This window comes from Melospiza melodia, chromosome Z, assembly GCF_035770615.1.
Source record: "Melospiza melodia melodia isolate bMelMel2 chromosome Z, bMelMel2.pri, whole genome shotgun sequence".
In the NCBI taxonomy this organism is placed as follows: Eukaryota; Metazoa; Chordata; class Aves; order Passeriformes; family Passerellidae; genus Melospiza; species Melospiza melodia.
In genome coordinates, this window is record NC_086226.1 from 11,332,789 (window position 1) to 11,357,068 (window position 24,280).

Sequence of the window (24,280 nt, forward strand, 5' to 3'; positions counted from 1 at the left end):
AGAGAGGCATATCATCTTATCTCTAGTGTAGGAATATTTGTGTAAGCATTTCAAAATCTCCTATAGAGACCTCTTCTGCAGATAGTAATGCATATATAATACAACATAAAACTAAAAATCTGTATGTTTGTAATCATTTACAGTGCTATAGAAGTGAAACACAGATACCAGTTTAATTGGTATTTTCACTTAAAAGGGTTTTTTTGGTTTTAGATCATTCATGATTAAGATACTTAAAACAAAAAAAATTGTCTATTGCAAACTTTAATATTCTTGACATATTTAGGACAGAACAACTATTTTCTTTGTAAATTTATAATAATTAGCAAAAAACCAATTGAAGTCTTTATGATTCTACAGTATTTCCCTTTTGATTGTATTATATTCCCTAAAATCACCCAACATTACTTGCGTGACTATCTGAAAAAGGGAATTTTTTGCCTTAGCAGTCATGAGGCTGTGAAAGAATGCTGTTGCTTGTTCTCTGAGACAATGGGAAAGAATTATTGTTCAAAATAAGGTCCCATACCTGATGTAATTATCTTCTTTTGGTGACTATTACCTTTTTTGGATAGCTGAATTAGGATGGAAGGCACAAGCTATGCAAGTCATCTTTAAAATACTTCCTCCCGTCTCTTACGCATTTTAAGACTGCATAAATCACATCCTAGGTTTCCTAAGGTGATCACTTCACTTCATTATAGACTCCTTTCTTTCCTAAAACATCAGGAAAATTTTTCATAGGCTTCTGTCTCCCCTTTTTCAATAAAATGTTCAAGAGAAAATACACATCTCAGTAGTTAGTCCCTCACTGAATGAAAGGGGGAAAAACACTAAAGCACCCCGCACAGCAGCAGTGAAATTGTTGAACAGCATCTCTAAAGGAGATACCAAAAAGCAACAAACAAGCCCCTGCCTTGGAGAACCTCCAAACAGATCTAGATTTGCTGCCAAACATCATATTTTTTCTTATTCTTACCTACCCCAGCATATCTCTCAGCATTCATAGTGGAAATTCACATAAAAAAGCACACAGAGCACAGGCTATTTGACAAGTCTAAATAGAATAAACCTACCAATCTCCTTGTACTAGAATAGAAGTAGTAGTGAGCAATAAATTTCCTGAAGTTGTTCTGAAAATTGGAATTTTTAGGCTTTTCTAAAGCATCATGGAGATTACATGAAGCATATTTTTACTTAGAAATGCAAACAAAGAGCAACAAAGGAGGGGGGATTATATTAGAAGAAATTACCATGTAAACAGGTTTGTCACAAGATATTTGGTACCTGTCAAAAGGAAATATTTTCAAAATATATTTAACAAATTGCCAAAATTAAAACTAAAAGTGGGAGTGGCAGTATACTTAAAAAATGTTTGATATTCATGGAAGAATTCTTATGAAACAGTTTTGTGTTTCCTAGGAATCTAAAATTTTAAAGAACTACCGATTCTTCACAGACAACTTTGTGCTGTCCTGCACACTTGGCTCTCCATGGAAGCAAATTATTCTCCATTCTAAGCACCAACGGACATAAAAACAGCCTGTGCTGGACCTTCCTACCTACTGACAGCCTTTCATTTGAGAAAAAAGTTTATTTCTTGCTTTATTATTATCCCAAGTGCTGTTGTCCAAAGTCAATACGAATCTGCACTAATTAGTTTCACTAACTCTTTGATGAAGTTTTTAACACTGCTCTAATATATTACCTTCAGAGTGCTTTTTCGTAGGAACAGCTGTGACGACTCTTAAATGGAGCTAATAACATTCAATTTTTCTATTTTCTCTCTTACAGTCTTTTTGAATGCATGCTTTTCTTATCAAAAAATTTAAAATATTCATTAGATCTCATCCCCTTTGATTCCCTTGAGCACTATGATCTTCTATAACCACATCTCTTCTCATTTCTATTAGCACATATATGGAATGTCTCAGTTTTCTTCTAAAGCTGTTTCAGAGAATGCAATTTGGGTATGATTTGCAATACAAACAGATCAAAGTAGATTCTATGCCAGATTTGTTCTCTATCTTATGACTGAATAACACAAGAGCATTTTAATTTTTTTTCTTTTTCTCAGGCATGATCCTTATGAACCTTCAGTATAATTATGGAAGTGATTCTATAATTAGATAGAACAGACACCAGTCTGGTTTGAAAAAATTCTATATCAAATAACCAAAAACGTTTAAAATGCTTTTTTATAAAACTATCAAATAGTCTGCTAAGATGTAAGCATAAGAAACAACCAATGGCCATATTGCATTGCTGTGTGTTTTCAAATTGTGAACTTGTGAATTGAGTTTTACTGTATTGGTAGATTGGGAGCAGACAGTTATAATAAAGTGTGCATGTAGCTCAGCTGAAATGTTACCTTTTCGATGTAATTTTTTTTTGAGTCAGGATTATAGGATGACCTTGGATAATGTCTACAGATTATGCTTTCTTTCCCCAAGCACTATTGTTGTAGAAACAATTGAAGAATAGTAATTGCCTGACTTTGATGCAAATAGAGACTGAAGTCCATACGAGAGCATAGGAATAGTTTCATCATCTCTAACTTACATCTTTTGAAGACTGTTTACCTTCAATGTGTTTTTTTGAGACTTGAAAATATGAAAGTTTAAGTTTGTGGACAGAGAAAGTATCTCTTTTTAGGTGAAAACTTAGTAATTCTACCACTAGTTTAATTTATATCTCCTGTTATGTCTCTTACTAAGTCACGTATGGTATTTAATTTCAGAAATTTGTGGAACATATTTAACATGTTTGTATATGTTTCTGTGCATTTGAATATATACTATATATATATATATAATTTGAAGATTTCAGTCAGCACGGCAGAGGATCTCACCCCTCACTACATCTCTGCAGCAACTAAAATACCTTAATTCTCAGTGCTTCTAAGTTTAAAATCCCAATTCTTGCCAGTTAGCAAAGATTGGACATATAGCAGCACCAGTAATAATTAGTGAGTATGCAAATTGTGCAAATATTTACAAGTGAAATTGACTGTAGGGAGTGATGAGTCTGTCAACTTGGATGAAAAGTATCATGTTTTTGAGACTCCTTTCTTTTTCACATAAGGGTAGAAGTATCCCATATTACTACCTTTTAGAGTCTTTAAGTTAAAAGAATATAATTCAGCCTTCAGGGTTTATTTCACTCATTCACTCTACAGAGTCTGGTGTATAATTTGCAAGGGATTATTATCCAAATCTTTACTCAGGAACTGCTATGGAAACATTTTTCTCATTGAAAATAGCAGGGAATATTAATCTGTTCCAATGTTTTGATAAAATTTGATGATGAGGGAATAAATGGTAACATAATTTTCATCTCTAGTATAAGTTTAAAATCTCTTAATATTTTGTTACCTGTGTAAGTGTATAATCTGAATGTTTAATGGAGACTTACTACTTCATCACTTTATGGAAATATTTTTCTACAGTGCCTATAGAAAATACTCTGCTGACTGGGGTATCATTAAGAAATAGTCTCTTTTGTATATCTGCCTTAATAACCGAGGGATAGTGATTGCTCTTTAAATGTAACGGTTCCATTTAAAATGTCACAGTCCTGGTTCACAGGGTCTAGTGTAAACTTAAGCTGTTGCCATTTATCATGCTCCTTTTTAAATGTTTTGGGGGTTTTTTCTGTTTTCAGTTTCACTAGTGGTCATAGTATCTTCACTAAATAATTTTTTTGCCTTTTTTTGAAGTTCTGCACTGTTTATTGAAACATATGAAAGCTTGCCAGTCACTGTGTGTATCAGGGAATGATACTGCCTTTTAAGAATATTTTAATGAAAAATAATTCTACCTAATGTAGCTTTTCCAACATTGGTTTTCTTCTTGATTTCGTTTGATAACAAACTTAATGTGAAGAAGTTGCTTCATAAATTGCTTCATATGTAGTACAGGCTGGCTTCCTTTTGTATCCTCCTTTCTATGGCATCACTGCAACAGATCCCACCTTTTTCTATATTCCCAGTTTCTCCATGTCAATTTAAAAAAAATGTTGGAAACACTGAAGGCCAATCTTACAGGGAATATTATCCCTGATAGTGGATCACAGGTCTACTCTGATCCCTATTTCCCTAATCACCAGCACATTTCCACAGGTTTCCTTGTGCCTAAAAAGAAGCAGGAGGCACTCTAGAGGTGTTAAAATGTTTTTGTCCCTTATACCCTTTTTACTTCTCAAGTTTCAGGTCCATTTTTCCAACCCTTCACCTCTTTTTCACCTTACATTGTGATTTTGTGTCTGCCTAAGTTTTTTAATCTTTACTGTGTGTTAGGAATATTTCTCTTCTTCTTTGCAGTTCTGTTTATGGTACCTGGGCACATGTCAGAAAAACCTCCTGGGACAGTTCATTTTGCTGTCCATGTGGACTACAGCTGCTACCTCAGATTTTAGGTTCTTTACAAGAATCATTCACATTGGAAATGTATTTAAACTGCATGTTTCTTACTTCTCATATTAATATTATGGTCTTTCAGGATGCTTAGAGTAGAATGGAAAAAACTGTCACTTTTTTCAACAATGGGAACAATCCATTCCCACAAATCGTATAGTATATATATATATATAAATTTCCTCCTTATTTTAAAGTAGAAAAGAGTGGCATACAAAAACTCTTTTTCTCAAGACCTTTTAAAGCACTAGAAATAGCATTGCTCTCTGTGATTAGTTTTATGTACTCATTAATTTTGGTTCTTGACGTACACAGTGCAGTAAGGACAGAGAGTCAGATTTTAAGTCATCTGTAGGGTGTTACTTTTGTTATTTCCCAGTGAACAAATAGATTTCCCACTTTATTGCTTCCATCCTGCATGCATTTTCTCTTGCTTATTTATTGCTTTCTTTTCGAAGACCTATAATTATGGCAATGGTACACTAAAAGAATCAGTAAATTGCTGGCCAAAAGTAGGAGATAAATGGGATCTAGAAATATAATTTTTAAAATGTCAGCCTATGGGATTTGCTCCTACAAAACACAAGATTGACTATCTTCAGAACAACTGGGGAAAAGTTCAGAACAATCTCAGAGCATTAAGAACGCATATACAGTTCTAAAAGCAGTAATAATATCATTTGCAGGCATACACATTTTAAGAAGATCATGTCAGCTACTACATTAAGCATCTTAGGCATTCTGTGTCAGGTTTTTGATTATGTATTTACAGACTTGCTCCAAGTTAACATTTCTGCTAATGCCAGGTATGAATAGACATTATAATAAGTTTATAGTAAGTGACTTCAGCAGTATTTTCTGGAGATGTTTTGCCTAAAGGACCATTCTGAATTCCTCTTCATAACTTTGCTCTTCCCTGTTTCAAAAATAGCATTGATGCTGCGGCACTTCATGGGTTGCATACTCTGACAAACTTCTAATAGTCAAAATCAAAACTGACCATTTCTTACAAGAATCCTTGGTAGCGTTCAATTGATTTAAGAGTAGGTCTGCCTTCCTTGTTCTCTTTCATGGCTGTTCATTTCAAGTCACACTCTAGTTCCAAATTAACAAGATAAAAATGGACTAAAAAATAAATGATACAGCTGATACTTTATCAAATAAAAATTATTTTATATTTAGTTGTTTCTTTTTAAATTATAGCCATAAAAGCACTGAAGCAATTTAAAAGCAAGACTAATTCTTCTAGCAACAGAGAAGTTGGTGACAGAGGGAAAGAGAAGAAAGATTTGGAACGTCAGAAAACAAAGAGGAATCATCAGTTTCCAAAAATATGGCTAACAAAATACTCCTGGTTAAAATATGATGAAGAAAGAGGAATAATGTTTTGTGTACCATGTCGTAAACATAATGTGGATTTGGGGGAAAATATCCATAATTTTTGTTCTGGCACTGATGACTTCAAACTTGAATTTATAAACACACACCAGAGTAGTGAAGCTCATGCTTGGGCTACCTGCATGGAAGCTGCCAGTTCTGCTTCACCAGATACAGCTTCTGCTGAGCAGATGTTGAAGAGCATGAACTCTATAACATTGGGTAGAGTAGAAAATATTTTTAGAAGATATCATGCTATTGCTAAATCTGGCTCTCCCTATACAGACCCCGATGGAATGGACAAACCACATAAACTTTAACATGACCTTTCTCAGGCATGTCCTTCTGAAGACTTCCCTACAGAGGCAGAACAGATCCATCTTCCCATTCCTGATTATTAATTGCATGAATTAGTCGTCCCATAACAAGTACTCTTACAGACAGGATGTGATTAGTACGCTTCACAGCTTGAACTACTTTTTATTTCCCTGTAAGAATATTTTTAAGGGTTGCCATAAGATTACTGTATCTTGATTTTTTTAGTCTAGGAGCTGAGAATGAGTATGGTTTAGAGAATATTTACTTTCATAATTCTACATATTCTAAATGCGCCTTTCTACTTTGTAATTTCAAAAGGTAAAGCATACCAAGAGAATATATTTCTGCCATCAAGGAAATAGCAATGATTTATATCAAAAAATAGCTAAAATGAAATCATTAAAGACCCTTCTTGGTTCCTCCAACAGCAAATGAAGATTTACTACAGGTAATATGGGAGAAATTAATATGAGGCCGCTCACCTTTGAATCAATCATGTGCTAAATCAAGATAACTCTACTTTCAATTTAAAATGTATAATATGTATAAATGTATAAATGTATAAATGTATAATTTAAAATGTAGTAATACCAATACCCCACACCCTACTGTACTCTCAGCTCTGCTCTGTACTGTATGCTATGCTGTGCTATATCACACAAATGCACACATATATGTATGTACAGTCTCTTTGGTGTTTTGCATAGATGTTCATGCTTCTTCTGGGTATAAATAATGTGTCAGAAATGGAGTAGGTTTTGAAGGAATGCCTCATTAAAGCATATTGGTCCGCTCCAGTAGAGTTAATCTGTGTCAGAAATGGAAATCAGTACTGTGCATTGTATAAAATATCTGAACTTGTGATTTTGCAGTAAAAAAAAAATGTTTAGATGTACTTTGCCTAATAAGCAACAGGGTATATATTTCATGGATTACCTTATTAAATATGCGGCTTGTTATATATTAGAATTGTGGATTCAAGAATTTTCTTTTAAATCACATAATACCAAGAGGGTTCTTTTCCCTCAAAGTTTTCAAATGGAGATTTCTAACTATGTTGAGATGAGAAAAAGTTTGAAAATGTGTCCTAAGGATGTCCAACAGGTGAAAACAAAAAAAAGAAAGAAAGAAAAACCAAAAAATGGTGGTTCTGTATCTGTAACATTAAACTCACCTCTACGATGCAGGGCAGGGGCATGTTTTCTCATACTCTTCATCCATGAAACTAGTGGAATTCCTTCAACCTCACATCTCAGGAGTTATATTCTAAGCCTGTGATTATTTGTGCTGCTTTCTTTTGGGCAATCTTTAGTTTACATCTATCCTTCTTGATCTAGAATTTCTGAAGTTGTATTATAGCAGAGGCCTTAACATCTGGAAAAAAAAAAGGATTATTTCCAATTACTTCCCATGTACTTTCTCATATTATTGTAGTCTGCTATAATCCTTAGAGACTTTTCTGTAGAAATTTTACTTTAGCAGTAAGATTCCCTTTGGGACATCCAGTTCATTATGTCAGCCCAGTGGGGCACTTGACATTTATCTTTATTAGATAGTGTCCTTTTATTCTGGAGTTTATCTCAAATTTTTAAAGTTCACTTTGAATTCTAATCTTGTTCTCCAATGTGCTAGCAGTCTGCTGCTGAGTTGTTTTATGTACATTGCAATAAATGCGTCAATTTGTGCAGTCCATTTCCAGAAAGTACTTTGATCTGTTTCTGGTGAAACTTACCTACTGACCCTGATCATCTCTCCAGGTTTTCAAAATCTACATGAATACTGATTCTTTTTACAAGATGCCTGCTGCTCCTTCTAATTAAAAATGTTTAATTTTCTATTCAGTCTCCTACATTATTCAACTGAAACGTATTAGGTTTGATTTCTTTTATTTTGTACTTATAAAAGGATTTTGTAAAGAGCATACCTGTTTTGAAATGAGTCTTTCTAAGTGGAAAAAGCCAGTTCTGGGAATTGTCTTCCTTTTTCCTTCCTAGGGGACATTATTTTCTTTCACTGCTTGCAGTGTACCAAGTATTCTTTTCTGGGTACCATCTGTGTTGCTGCCCACTCTCAGCATCTCTCCATGATTATGGAGCACTGATAGCCCTTGAGATTAAATGATGAATCACCTATTGTCTGGTATTGTAATCAGATACTCAAAACCAGTTCTGTTCTCTGTAATATATACCCAAATCCACCAAGTCTAAACAAAGATCCTAAAAACACAGTGATGAACATATTTCATCCCTCATGTTTATGTGGGATTTCCTTCTGAGACTCCCTCCTTTCTCCTACATATATCAGTAGGAGGAATTAAGTTGGTCCATTTGGAACTACTATAACTTTGGAATTATCCCTTATCAGATGTTTCAGGAGGAGGTAGTAAAGTAAAAGAAATAGCCCTACAGCACATCAGGAATTCTATAGTTAATATAAACAATTACATAGTTTATGTAAATTGTGATTTAGATTGCAATCCTTTAATCCCATCTCAGACATTAGTTTTGATGCAAGTTCTTGAAATTCTATGTCCCTCAGATACTTTCAGTGTATGTTTCTGAAGTCATGTAGCTTCAAAAAAGTGATATTAGGATATTAGTATCCTTTTAGAATTCTGTGAAGAAAATCAAAATTAACTTTCTTTTCAGGAAGTCAGAAAATCATAAGACATACAGGAACTACATCTTCTATTTTCATGTAGGGAGATCATGGTGGGAATTGAACAGTTTAAAACATAAGATAGTGTGACAGAAAGCCAGTGATCAAATGGAAAGGGAAATGTTTAGCAAAAATTATTCACTGGGCTCTTTATGATAAAGCACTGGTAATGCAAAGAAAATGTAAAAATTTTCCCTGATGTGTTTTGTTGTTCACTGGCTTCCTCATGCACCATAGCCTGTTTTCCCTGTGAATCACTAAAATGTTACCTGGTTTATGGAATCTTAGAGGAAGTGTCCCAGTAATGATGGTCCAGTGATGCAGGCTTCATTGTGCTATATGAAAATAATCTGATTCCTGAGGATTGAATTTTTCATGAAAAAAACAAATTTCTGTTTACCCTAAATTGATTATATTAGCAATCCAAGGTGCTTCAGGAAACAGCACATGATATGCTGTTCTTCTAAAAACATCTTTATAGAAGATGTTCTTTCTCAATGCAGATAACTCAAAAGCTTTCAAGACATCAGAACACTGTTACCAGTCTGACTATTTTTTCCCCAGCTTTTGCTTTCATGCTGAAATTTGGGGGAGGATATGAAGGCTTCAAGTCCAGGTGTTTCTCCCTTCCTTCTTTCTGTCCCAACAGACCCAAATCTATTTTTGTCTTCTTCTCTCCAAGTTTATATACATGTAGGATTTCTCTGCTGTATTAAGATGTGCTGAGGGCATTAATCCTAGTTTTCCTGATTGGAGATAAACAGGTCTACAGAGATGCAGACTATTCATTCAAATTGGCAACTTGATTTTGAATAATGACACAATGAAATTAATACTCAAGCAGGTTATTTATATTCCTATCACATATCTTTTTCATAAAATTTAATTACGCTTCACTGTTTCATTTCAAACAAAGTGTCTTAGCCATAGAATGTGCACAGCTTTGCCTTTTCAAATGGACAAGAAGTTTGACTGGAAAAAGGAAAAAAATAATTAAGTCTTCCCAGCATTTCACTGATTGTGTTTGCTTTTAAAGGTAATCTGAAAAGTCCTGTTTTGATGCCATGGAATTGAGCACAACCTGACCAAATAGGCTTTGTCTCTCAAAATTTAAATAGCTTCAAACTTATTTTAAAATTTTTTGTTGTTACTGCAGAGGTTTTGCAGTGAACTCTCAGTGACCCAGCAAAGTCAGTTTCTGAAATAAGAGATTCATTTCTGTTTTTAATTTTTTTTTTTACATAATTTTGTGCTTTGATTCCATGAAGCACAAAATTTGAATTTTCTGTTTACTCATAAGCAAATCTATTCCTGCTTTAAAAAATCTACTCCTGCTGCACTTAACTGATTTTTTTCTTAGGATTGCTTTAAAAATAAAATTAACAGAGCTATTTCTAACTCCCACATGTGAATTCGGAGAAGCTTTTCAAACAGTTGAATTTTGTTTCAGAATTCAACAGACAACAGTGCATGTTTTCTACCCTATCCTCTAGTTTACGTTTGCTTTAAAGAGGGAAGATGGATTTATGATTGATTAAAATAAAGCAAAGTGGAAGAAAATGTTGGTAGGTGTTCAGTACACATAACTCTGAGAGATTGGTGTCTGTGAATGCTCATTAACTGTCAGGGCAGACAATGTGAGGATAGATTAGTGATCTTAATGCAGATCAGGACATGTACCAGAAGAATTGCAGTGCAGTGAAATATTATAAGTTTTGCTATTAGATGGGTCACATATGATTAATTTTAAATAAGGAGATTTTATGTTTGGTTTGGAAAATATTAGCATTATCAATAGTGCATAATAGGAAAGTAAGTAACTTTCTCATATTGCCATTAAATTTTTTAACAGAAGAGGTCTATTTAAAGTCTAAACATATTTCTATATTGATTTTTATTAGGTTTTGTACTAAAGAAAGTATTTATTGAAACTGTTAGTGGCTTGGTTAATTTGAATCTTGGAATAAATTGCTACCCTGATGCATGGAAGAACTTAACATTTGCAGATGTAAGTGAACCCCTATATTCTCTTCGACTGGGGTATTGGTTTGTGTAGAAGATGCAGCATTGTCCTTAGTATGAAGCATTGTCCTTAAAATGAAGATAATAATATTATAGGATATTATCAGTTTTTCTTTAAAATGAAGATAATAATATTATAGGATATTATCAGTTTTTCTTTAAAATTTTCTTTAAAATCCTTCACTAGGGAAGGATTGTGGAAGTCACAGTGCCAGACATTTTGTCAGCACTGTATTTATTTACAATTTGCAAGTTATATCAGTTCTTAAGACACCATCCAAGGTTTTCTGATTAGGAAACATGAAAACTTTCAAATGCTCCATACTGAATTAATTTCTCTTTCAGATTCAATCAGATGTAGGTAAACCTACAGATTGAAAATATTTACTTGTGTTAGCATATTTTAGTAACTATTTCTCACAGCAAACCATGATTCACATTAAGATTTTAATTGGATTTCACATGATTTCATCACTTATTAATATATTCTTTACACAGATGAAGTGCATGAGTAAAACATTTTAATGTAAAGTGGTATAGTTCCAGTAATTTAAGTGAAAACTAAGCACATCTGTCATGTTACATGTATAAAACCTAATCTCAGCACAGGAAATTAATTATCCAAAGAAAGCTATCAGTCAAATATTCTCTATTAATAGACCAAATGGGCATGTATCCCATGTTCTGTATTCTTTGAGAACTTTTAGTGTTAATAAATCTTACCTTTATTTAAATAATAGAATTTTCTTTCCTTAAAAGGACCAGTTTTAAATGAAACTTTAAAATTTATCGTGGAAGCATGAGCTTACTTAAAAAAGGAAATTCTCAAGCCCAAATAAATGCCTATTTGGGCACTCAGAGTGTTTATTTAGAGCAATATCCACTGCACATGGCAGTCAGCACACAGTGGCCTGTGGCCTATTTTGTTTTGTTAAAACTCACTGCAGAACCTTGTTCATCCTGTCCAGGAAGTACCTAAGGATACATAGGATATCGAAAGACTGTTTATGTACACATTGGACAATATTTGCTGTTTTGGTTTTGTAGTTAGAAAAACTGGCATGTGAATTCACGGTGAACTCACATCTCACCGACTGGCGCAGATTCTTGCTGGCAGCAGCGCAGCCTTGGCCAGTGCCGTCTGTGACACAGCTCCTCCAAACACTGCATGGCTTCAAGTCTCTTGATGTCACTGGATCAGGCTTCGTTACACAGGAACACTATTTACAGGTTATCAGCCTTTTAATTTTTCAATCAAAATTTATTTTGGTAAACTCCCTGAATTGAATGATATGTTGTTTGGCTTACTCGCCTTGAGAAACTCAGTCTGAATTTTAAATGCTTTTGGTCTGAGGGAGCTTTGTAGTGAAAAGTGTTTTCAGGAACTTGATGGCCTAATATGTATCTTGTCCATAGTTCCACAAATCAGGCTAATTAAACATACTTTAAACTTGATTTTCCTACTTTTACCATGAATTAATCTCAAGTGAAAATCCTTTCTGTTTTAAAGAAACCATTCTTTGTGCACTTTGATGACTATTAACTTGACACAGAATAAGATAATTTGCTCCAAGCAAAAGTAAGGATTTCAGTTTCATCTCACCAGCTGCATTTTAATTTAATGTTTCTAGATTTTTTCCAATAATTAATTTTCTCAAGATCATTCTTCAAGCCTTGAATACATGGAAAATTATAAAATTCTTTGATCATTTTTCTGAAGACAACTTCTGTTTGAATTATGACATAGTTCAACAAGGTTTTTCAGAAAGAGTAGTATAAATACATTTTTGTTTCTTCAGCAAAATTCTGCTAATTTTCACTTACTTTTACTTTTCATTTTACTGCTGGTTCACTCTCTTGGCTATACTAGCTGTAAGTATCATATATATACACATATAGATGTGTGTAGATATTCCAGTTTTGCCAGTTTCTGGTTTTGTTTGACATTAAATATAATTTTCCAACACTTCTGAACAAATTTCATAGAAACTTTATTGTAATTTGTTCTCCACTCACCTAGCATTAGTTTTTAAAAAAGACTAAATAAAGGCTGTGTTAGTCCAGAGGCCTGTAGTTTTCAGACTTCCTTTAATTAATTTAAAACTTCCAGGAGCACCTGCCAATCCCTTCCCACCACAGACTTTCTAAGAAACAAACTCTGCAAGGCCAGGAAACCCACAAAAAATACAAGTCTATAGGCATTTATTTTTTCTATTGTTGTAAGTTTTACTGAAGAGTTTGCAAATAAGCTAGCAGTTACAAGACATGCAGACTGAGAATGTACATTTTTATCATAGGATCCTATTTCAAGTATAATATTAACCAAGCACTTAATTTAATCACTTCAGTATCACAAGGTAGTAAATATGCAGTAAACAGCTGGTTTGAATAACCTTCCACTGGGAATTTGAGCTGCTTCACCTGTCCTCTCTCTTTGCACCTACACTGGTAAACTCCACAGTGCTGGGGCCCATCTCCAGGTAATGGTGGTGGGTTGTCCCTGCTGTGATGTTGTTTGTACAGCCTGGTGTGGTTTCACACAGGTGAATTTTTCTGTTGGAAGTTTGTTCATACCTATCCAGATCTAGCTGATTCTTCCTCTGTCTAGAGTCTAGTACTACAGAATTGGTTCTGAGCACTTTTAATTTACAGTTGTAGCTCTGTCTCTCTAGGATCTTGGTCATCTTGTTGGGAGCAGGCAAGCATGGGGAGAGCCGTGGCTCCATCCTTCATCATACTGAATTGTATGGACATTTTCTTCTAAAAGTAAAGTCTGGACAAAAGCTGTAGGGATTAGCAAAGGATATCCTCAAAGGAAGAAATCAGAGTATGCATAGAAACTCCATATCATATTATGCTTCTTCAGCAGCATAGATTTACAACTACTTAGTTAATTTTCACTTTTTTCAAAAGCATATGTTCACTTCTATCCTATTTGATTTTCAGTAACTTCTCAAATATCTGTTACAACATACAAACAACAAATTATAATTATTGTCATCATTGTATATGAATAACAAATTCAGTTTGATTAAGTCCAGAAATTAGGCTCTTAGTAACCTGTGTGTTGAACAGCTAGAGTATAAAGACTACCTTATTTCAGTGTGTGAAAATAAACAAACGTATTTATTTATTTATTAAATCAGGTGGGCTTATGGTTTAATGGAAACGAAGATCTAAGCATAACAGAAAGTTGTGAAGAACCTGAGTCTTCAGAAAGGCTAAAACACCTCACAGAGGTAACTGAAAACATAGATATTTTGAAAAAAATCACTATTCAAACATGATAGGTCTCATTTTAGAATTTTTTGGGTCTCTTTTTTTCAATAAGTGCTGCATTTTTTTTGATTTTTTTTTTTCAGGTCAAGTGGTGCTTCACAATAATGTAGAGAGGAATCCAAGAGTCAGCCCTGAGCATTCTAAATCATAGTCTGCTCAGAAAGACTTAATTACTCCTATTCTTTTTTGAATGACATTAATTTTGCTACACAGCAACCAGCTTTGTAAAGAATGGGAGGCAAATGATCACTGCATCTGAGCACGTAGATTTTTCCATGAAAGAGGGGGCTAATAATAATCTGAATATAAAAAATGCTTTGAACATATTTGTCATGATACAAGGTTGTATTAATTTCTATCTTTTCTGCGAAACTCAATTTCTATTTCCTTGAATTACTTAACACACATTTATGATTTATCACAGCCTTGATTTGCACAGTCTCAACATGCTCTTAAGTATAGTAGCTCTTATTAGCAGTACTGTATTATTACTGTATTTCATGCTTTTCTCTACATGCTTTTCTCTAGTTCTTGATTTGTATTTCATTTAAATCCACTTACAGAAATTAATTTGCTTATTTTTGCCCTTTTATAGTTTTTCTTCTATTTATTTGCGGATACCAAAAAAGACCCTGCTCTGCTGGACTATATTGAGATGCTGCTTTATTTCGCCTCCCACTCTGATCCAGTTGAAGGTGTATACAGAGCACTAAGCATTGTTACTGGAGCATATATTCACAGAAAAAGGAAAGCTTCCCTTCCGTGTGTGGTAAAATATCACAGAAAAATACTAGAGAATAGTAGTAGTACTTTCAATTTATAAATTGCCCAGATTTCTCTATATTTGCTTATCCTGGGTAACTCCAGTTCTTATAAGTAGTCTCACTGAATAGGAACATTGCATTGGTAATAATACTCAGAAGGATTCTTTCAAAAGTTTGGAAATTTGCTTGCCATTAATGAAAGTTTAAGATACTTACTGGTGATTACTCCTTGTGCATATGAATGGAAGTAATTATTTTGCTTAATTGACCAGCCATCAGTCCCTTGGAATTAAACAGCAGTATGACTCACAGTAATGTTATGTCATGATGTAAGACCTGGTCTTACTTTATTTTCCACTTACTTTATTATTGTTGGTCTTACTTTATTTTCCACTACGTTTCTTTGGGGTATTCAGACACATTTTTGTTATGTTATTTACAAGTGTTTAGGTTTATCTGTAAACCAGAAGGTTTAATAATAATTTGTTTCATACAAAATAATTTTAAAATTACTTTTTCAGACATGATGAATGCATTGTTAATTCAAACGAAACTCATCATTTGAACATTATTCGTATTTCTGTAGTATGTTTTTATTATTAAAGTCTTAAAACTGGAATTAGTCCACTGCATACATCAGTTACTGTTTAGTGAATACTTATATTTATTGAAGTATAAGTAATTTTTTGAGACATAAATTATTTATCTGTACACATCTTGGAAAGAGATTGCTGCTCAAGATAATAAAATTATTCATTGCCCTGTTGCAACCACAGTGACTCCAGCAATTGCCCAGAACTTAAAGTAAAATTGAGATCTCTAGAAAGAGCATAGAAAAGGCATCACTTTACTACACAGGGTAATAATATACATTTGCAAAATAGCATTTTGTGATTTAAATGACAGAAGTTACTATACTTCCCTGTGTTTTGTTTAGCACAACAGAGTTTTTGTACACTGGAGTGACTGAATGAGACAATAAGACAGTAAGACTTTCCACATTTCATAGGAAGAAGGCGAGCACAGGATGCTCCCAATTAGATATTAATTTCCTCTGTTTTGGTGAAAAGTTCTAGCTGTCATCTCATTGGATATAAAGCTACACAACCTGTTCTCTTCTTTGCCGTTTTCTGCTTCGTTTCATCTGTTTGGTTGGAGTTTGGTAGTATGTAAGTAAGAGACTGGCATTATCATCTCTGTGTCAACAACTTCCGGGGGATGCGAGTCACAAGTGAAGGGGAGTGTTTGCCTTCAGCCCAGAATTAACTGGATCTCTGAGGAGAAAGTGATGTCCCATCTAACCTGAGCATTGCCTCACGCCTGCTTTCTCACTCAAGGCATTGTCTCTGTGAATCTGAGCTCTGTCTGATGTATGTCCCACAGTGTATTAAACAGACAGATTGTGTGCCTAATTCACCTTGGAGAGTCCCTCAGAAATCTAGGAATATCCAAGAATTAGATGTTAAATGAATCTTGCTTTTATGGATTCTCTTTGACTTTATAGTTGTCTAAGCTGGTGTACAGAACAGTGGATTGATTTTAAAACATCATTTTAATATTTTCTTTCTTAATATTTTCATTTTTAAAATATTTTTTGTTATGCCTTGTGTTCCATGCCTATGCACTTAAGTGATAATGTTGAATATGGACAGAAGGCAACAAAAGAAATCCCATACCACTGAAGTAAAGGAGTTTTCTCTATAGACTTTAGTAGAGCCAGTATTTCATGAAGGTTATTCCACAAACACAAGGGGGCAAAAAGGAAATGGTGCATTGATATTGTGTCAGGTTTGAGCCAAGCTCCATCAAATACACAGGGTCCTGAAGACATCCAAAGGGGTCTCAGCATCAAATTAAGAACCTAAATCTTTCCCTGTGGCTGTTTACATGTGATCTAAGTATCCCAGTTCTCACTGCAGGTACAGGAAATTTTGTAAATATTATCAGTAGAACATTCATCAGTGAATATAAAGAGCTATCTGGCTCATCTCTAAGAAGTTTTACACCTTAGATAGCTGGTTCATACATATCCACTTACGGAACTTCACCTAATTTGCCTCTTTTTCTTGTTCTGTGCTGGTAATTGTAACATCATCTCATTGGTATCTGCCTGCAGAAATACATCTGAAGCCTTCATGTTGTTAAGAGAAGCTCAGACTAACATATTCTTGAGACTTCTTTTACAAATTTCATTTTAAGTCTAAAGAATGTTATTATTGGTTGTATAGGTCTCACAGCTCAGTGTAAGCAATGCAAAGACAGACCAAAAACCTTCAGTGCTGATATTTCTGTAATCTTGGTTACTGTGTGTTGAAAAGACTGCAAATGACTCTACTTCTCCTGTGCACAAAATGAAATGTATTAAGGCCCAAGGCACTAGCACAGGTGTGACTGAACCTCAGCAGTCTCTCCCTCCTAATGAGGAAAGAAATAGTTTGTTCAATTAAATGCAATTTTCTGTTGCTACTGGTTAGTCTACATTGTGACGTAATCTAGTCAAAGCACTGTTCACCTATGTATGGTCCTTTCTCATCTTTGTGTTCAAAAATCTCCCCAGCAGGTTTTTTTTGTTTAGTTTTGAGGGTGTTTTTCTCTTTGACTAACTCTAAAATTACCTGATTGCTTGCTTAAAATAAACTTAATTTTTCTGCATAAACTAGAAAATACGTATTTCTGTGGAGAGCGGGTTAACTGCTGGCCAAAGCAGTGTTCTTGCAGTGACTATATTTGGACTAGAAAATTCATACTGGCTTTTTTTTCATGTGAACATCCAGAATGACCAAGTTTACTCCTTAAGTAAACACAAATTTCTTGGTATTGTAGTCTGTAACTATGAAATATTTTTATGTTTTGTTGCTCCGAGAAATGCTAGTTTTTCTGTGCAATGTTGGCCACATTCCTGGAAAAAGCTGTCTATTAAATTTCTGGTAATGCCAACAATATGGATATTTCTGGACTGCCAGGATTTATTCCTCCATCCTATGGTGCAGTAGATAATTTTGTGTGAGTTGATGACTTTTGTTTTGTAAGAACTGAAGTTTGGAATTGTAATCCATTGGTTCTTAATGGTTGTTTAACTGAAACAGACCCTCTACTGACAGACTGTTTATCCCCAAGTATGATACCTGTGCCTAAATTTTTAGGATTCTTCAAGCCCCAACATAATGTCAAATGAAAAGACTTTAATCGAGGATGAAAAGGAAGTCTTGAATTACACAGGTGAAGAAATTATTTCAGTGGCATCTCTACTCAAAGTGTTTCATACTGGAAGAAGTAAAGATGAAGATTATAATAGATTTAGCTGTCTGGAGAAGGCAGGCAGCTATGATAAGGTAGGCAGATTGATTAATGAATGATTGTGTAGCTTGCATCATATGTTAAAAAAATATGCTGTGATCTTTGCTTTTCCATTTTTTTCTTTTTTTCATTTTTTCTTTTTCTTTTTCTTTTTCTTTTTCTTTTTCTTTTTCTTTTTCTTTTTCTTTTTCTTTTTCTTTTTCTTTTTCTTTTTCTTTTTCTTTTTCTTTTTCTTTTTCTTTTTCTTTTTCTTTTTTTAACAGTAAATTGACCACAGATTATTTTTACTTAAAGTATTTCGTCAAGGTGTACCAAGAATTAGGTGCTGAAGATCTGACACCCATTGCATTTGAACTCCTTTTGAAGCATCCTTTCATGGAAGATTTGATTGACACATGCCAAGAGTACAAACTTCCTGTAAGTATTCCTGTCTGGGACCAAAGAGGTTTGTAAAGCACACTTGCTTAAATTTGCATTGTCCCAGAAATGTACATGTAATTTATGTATATACTGCCAATTTGCAATGTAGAGCAGCTATACAGCCCAGCAGCTGTAGGGTAGATCAGGTTTTTTGTTTTCTGTGAAAATTCCATCCATCAAAGACTGGGCCGCCTTCAGACCTGTTTATTGTGCAAGTCTTGCTGGCTTGGAACTGCCTGATGAGGCTTTGCTTTTCTCCTCATCCATAGAAAGGAGTCTGGTTGAATTATCCTCCCTGCAGGATCATACTGCAGGACACTGTAGGAGATATATGTGGTAGATCCCATTCCACCCCAGGCCAACCAGGCAACAGAAAAAGGCATGCAGAGGCAGTACAGGTCCAAGTGTTCTTCCCTGCCATTGTCTAGAGCTTCCCTGCTGCCTGCACCTATGTTTAAACATGCATTAAAACAGTTGCACAAAAGGCAAGTTTTGGCCAGAATCACCCTGTTTAAGGTATCAAACTATGGCAAAAATACTCAATACACAGGATGTAAGAAAACAGCATGAGAAGATGAGAGGATGCTTGCTTGTGCATGTCCCACATCGAATGGGACAATAAACAGTCAATAAACAGTCTTCACAAGTTTTAGATGATCACCCCCGTAATGTCCCACAAAATGTAAATCTGAATAAGATACCCGATAGCTTAGGATTAACTTGCTATTTCTTAATTATATTCCTCACTTGTGGGATGTGAATTGCCCAGCATTTATTGAATCACTCATAATCATTGTAAGTAAAAGATAAAATATAAGAATAAAATAATATATTTATTCAGTAAAAGTGAGGGTTAAAAATCCATTTGCTAGTGTAGAAAGTGATAGAAAATGTAAGACAAAGACAAGACAATAAAATTGAAGATTATAACTATCCATGCGTGTCCATCCTTCCTATGTTGATGTCTCAGCCTATTTGGGAGGACAGATGCCATGCAATGTTAGGTCATTCCTCCCTTCTCTTCCCCATTCTTTCTTCCTGACTATTCTTTTTATTTAATTGAATACTGCATTTTCTAATTTGATTTGTTTTTCCAACCTCACTGAATTTCTTGTAGACAAAAGCATTTTTTAAACCAGCTCTCTAGATGCGCTCCACCTCAAGAACTGTTGTTTACACAAACACTCACTGACTTTGTAGAATTTAATATAATGCAGCTTCTTCATGAAGACCAAATGCAATGAAACCTAAAGTAAAACTTAACAAGGGAGTAAACTGAGTTAAAGCCATATCTATATGCTAGGCAATTTACAGAGACTCTTGGTTAAAACATTTTCACATTGGCTAATATCTGAAAATCAAATGCACAATATTTATTCTCTATTAAAATTTCTGATTTTTCTTTACCATTTTTAGGGGGTACTTTGTTAGATAGCTTAAAGAGTAGATTGGAGAGCATGCTTAAATTGTATTAGCTACCATCAATTACCTGTGTTATTTCTGGCTGGTAGATATATGGGATATATTCAGGGCAATTCAGGTATAAAAATTGTCAGTCTATGAGAAAAGCTGCAGGATAGTGCATATGAATCTTGGCAGTAACTGAGGCTTTCAGTGACATATTCTAGCCCCACGTCTTGTTTATATATTGGTATCACTCCATTTAAATTAGACATTTTTCCATTTATTTGGCAGATCCTGCTGATTCTTGTATCTCCTGACTCAATATTTAGGTGATGCAGAGCTTCAGTTATCATTTGTAGTACTTAAAATTTCCTCTTGAAAAGACTTATACTGTATCTCAAATATAGTACTCCTTGGTTTCTGTACCTAAACCCAAACTATTTCATTCCTTGACTGTACTGCTAAATACAGACTTTTGTTTTATGCATGAAATCAACACTCAGGTTTACCAAAAAACTTTTATATTCACCAGCAAACAGGCATAGAGACCCAGGGGCCACTCTTTTAAGTGTGTTGCAATTCTGGTCTATTACATAGACTCCAGGAAGATTTTTCCTGTATCGGTTCCCTATTTGGGGAACAGGTGAACTTTTTTCTTTCCAAGACAGTATTTTTAGCATCAATTATTTTTGCAGAAATTTTCCTCAGAGATGTCTATAAAAATGAAAGTCAACCACAGTGCTGTTATTTTGAGATCTTGTACAAGATAAATATAGCAAGTCAGGGTGTGGTTTCTAGAAGTTAAAATGTTTGTACTAATGCAGTCATGAACAGCAGAAAGTAAAATGTTTTGCTGAAAACTATAAAGGGAATATCTAGCTTACATTTTTTCAAATTTAAGTTAGAATACCTGATGATTCTTTTGGATCTTGATGACCTGCTTAATTTCAACCATTATTGTCTGTCATATCTCAAAAAAAATTTTTTTCCATGTGAAATGTATTGTCTTTTGCAGGGATTTTGTTTTCTCTGCTAGTGGGCTGGCAGCATCCTACAGGATATTGACCTTTCTATCAGCCTTAGTACAAATGTCTACAAATTAACATGCCCAGAAATTCTATTACTTTTTCATCTTGTCTTTTCTGATCTGATTACAGGGTTTTCTGGTCCTAACTAGAACTTTCAAGTTTGCCATTATCAACACATTTTTTTCACTTATCAGATAAAATTTATTCCATGAGAATAGGCAGATGACACTTATCTATGTATGTTTATGAAGGAACTTCATTACACACTCAATTAAATTTTCTTTAAATAAATTTAATAATAAATGAGAGAAGATTTTTATTAGACCAGCTGATTCAAATGGGAGAAGCAAGCAATCTGCTTTTTGCACTGCATGTGTTCATCTACTCAATTTGGTCAGTTAGGGGTTTTCTTTAGACCTCATTATTTATTGTTACAAATTTTACCATCTGTCCTGAGACTGTCACAGATATGGCAATACAGAAGCAACCACATATTTTAGTAATTCTGAATTTTGATTGTGATAAATTTAAAGAAGGAGTCTGGGATATATTCTACTTCTATAATTCTTAATGCTTAATGCAGTATTTATTACTTTGAGTAAACTATATTCTTATAATTAGTGAAGATAAGGTAGTTTGATAATTAGCATTCAGTTTATTAATATCAAAAATATTATGCATTGGATAAATTGCATTGTATTTCTTATTCTGCTTTCAAATCCTGAATAGCCCTTTTTAAAAAAGCTCTGTTTTTGAAGATAGGGCTGTCACATCATATTTCTATGTGTTTATGTTTTGAATACATTTAGCAGGCTCTTGCATTATGCTTGTTCCATCTAAATTGTTTGTCATATGGTTACTGCTGTTAATATTGTTCATTCTGCTAATCATTTCAGCAACATAATCCAGATATTCTTTCAGATAGGAGTTCCACTGAAGTAGGATTTCTATTAATCTATAGTTAACATTGCTTTTTGAAAAAAAAGTTTATTAGTACATTGAAGAAATATTACAAAACCTGTTTATAGCCACAGCAGCCATTTAATATTACACAACAAACATTCAGAACTCCATGTATCATTTCACAAAGTAAAAGAGCTTCTTGTCATAGGCAGAGTTCATACAGATTATATTAAATACATCTTATGAACAGGACCATGTATCAAGGTTTTGAGAAAAAAAAAACTACTGCTGAATCACTGTTTAGTCATAAGCTGTAACTGTAATACTTATGAAACTTGAGAAGCTTTTTTCATGTGGTGTTTTAAATGTCCCGGTGTGCAAGAAAAGGAAAATCTAACTCAGTGTCTAAGTACCTCATTGAAAAAAGAGACCTATGTTGTGCTTCTCTTGATGATGTATCCCATCCCTAAATAATCTTAGAAAATTTAATGTACATAAAAGGTGTTGTTTCTTATATTAAATAAATATAAATTATACACCTGCATCTTAAAGAAAAAAAAGTTTCCTTCATTGAAGACGGACATAGTAAAACTGTTGGAGCATTCTAGCTCCAATTTTTTGACAGCGTTTAGTACTACATTTATTTTTATCTAACCAGGATTGAAGCTACTTTTTCTGACTCAATTTGCTGGAAAATGCCTCCTTGTAGTGAAGTGTTTCCTAGAATCAAAGATAAATTTTAGAGCAACCCTCTAAAACCAAGGACTGGTAATACTTCCTTTTAGCATAGTTCTCTATTCACTGGAATGCTTCTGGTATGTTACAAGTTTGTGAGGCATCACTACATACAGGCAGTTTCCGCTTTTGAGAAAAGGTTGTATCTTCAAAATATGCACAAAATATATATTGCACTATATGTCTATAAAATACTACATATAAATAAAAAATCTGACTGTTGATTATTCTCCTAAAAACAGAGAAGAATTTCCTAAAAGGATAAAATATTTATTCTGACAGTATCAGGAGATGCTAGAAAGTTAAATATTTATCTTTGTATTGAATGTTCAGCATGTTATTATTTTAAAACAGAAATTCCTTGTTCATCCTACTTACACATCCTACAATGGATAGTATTGCTGAAATGGGAAATGGAGAAGATTCTGCTAAAACAAAATTATTGGAAATTAACAAATCAGACAATGTGTTATAAAGAACTAAGCAAAAAATTAACCTACCGAGGGTATATATTATTCAAAGTATTAGTTACTTATTTTTAGTATCCGTTCTCTGGAATTGTTGTTAAAGTTCAGTCTGAAATATGGCATACTAAAAAAACCCACTTAATTGTAGAATTTGTCTTTGTATGTTCTGAATAACATTTACTGGTTTAAACAACAGTCTTGATACCTCTCTTTACCAAGAATATTAAGCTGATCTCTGTTTAAAAACAGAGTTGCTTTTTAACATAGTGTCGTTTTGTAAAACACCAAAGGAAATTAAGTCCCATGGATAACATTAAAACATCATCTCAGTGATATTATAGCACCTCAGCTGAATGAGTTCCAGTGCCCTGCTGGAAGACATTGTCTGTGATGTGGGAATCTGTAATTTGCCTCCACTGAAATTAGATTATCACCATAATCTAGTCAGTGGAAAGCTCACCCCGAGGATAGACAGGTGTTATTACTGCAAGTTTAAGGTGTTATTACTGCAGTTTCCAGGCTGCAACATGAAATTACTTTTAATATACCTTTTTTCCTTTTCATAGGATATAAAAGTCTTTCTCCAAAGATCCAAAGAAGCACAATCAACTGATGGGGAGCAAAACACATGTGAAGACATAAATGTATGAAAAATTACTGTTTATGAACATTAAGGAATATTTTTTCTCCAAATTTGTAAGAAATGTGTCTTACAGGTCCAGTCCTCTCTTCCATGAGAAAAGTTTTTTTGTTTATTGTTGCAAGAGCAAAATCCCATTCCAGCTACACATTTTCTATTTTCTGTTACTTTAAAATTAAAAAAAACAAAAAAAACAAAAAACAAAAAAAAAAACTAAAAACAACAAAACCACAAAAAGGGAAACTTATGGTTTGTTCATCTTATATAGTCTGATGATTATTTCTAAATAAAACCAATTTCTGAAGTTAAATAGAGATGGTAGTGTTGTCATTAAGATTTGTTCAAAGAATATGTCCAATTCTTCTAAACATACTAAGATATCTATACAACTTTTGTTATATGCATAGTTTATTCATTAATTCATTTTAATGAGTTAAGTGCTGTAGTCAATTAATCTTTTAAAGCATGCTGTAATTTCTAGTTAATAAAATAAATGACAACTCTTTTCTCCAAGACCAGGATAAACTGGGCATCATGTTCATAAAAATGGAGTG

General features: G+C 33.8%; 1 protein-coding gene across 1 annotated transcript in view; it reads left to right on the forward strand.

The window, feature by feature from the left end:
* SPEF2 (sperm flagellar 2) overlaps positions 1-24,038 on the forward strand; it is a 74,902-nt gene extending 50,864 nt beyond the window's left edge. Inside the window, exons 28-34 of the mRNA XM_063179651.1 lie at positions 10,669-10,775; positions 11,837-12,019; positions 13,936-14,028; positions 14,664-14,837; positions 17,976-18,164; positions 18,424-18,546; positions 23,653-24,038. Of these exons, the coding sequence (XP_063035721.1) occupies positions 10,669-10,775; positions 11,837-12,019; positions 13,936-14,028; positions 14,664-14,837; positions 17,976-18,164; positions 18,424-18,546; positions 23,653-23,736 (953 nt within the window). The 3' untranslated portion in view covers positions 23,737-24,038. The remainder of the gene's footprint in view (positions 1-10,668; positions 10,776-11,836; positions 12,020-13,935; positions 14,029-14,663; positions 14,838-17,975; positions 18,165-18,423; positions 18,547-23,652) is intronic.
* Positions 24,039-24,280: the final 242 nt, after the last annotated feature.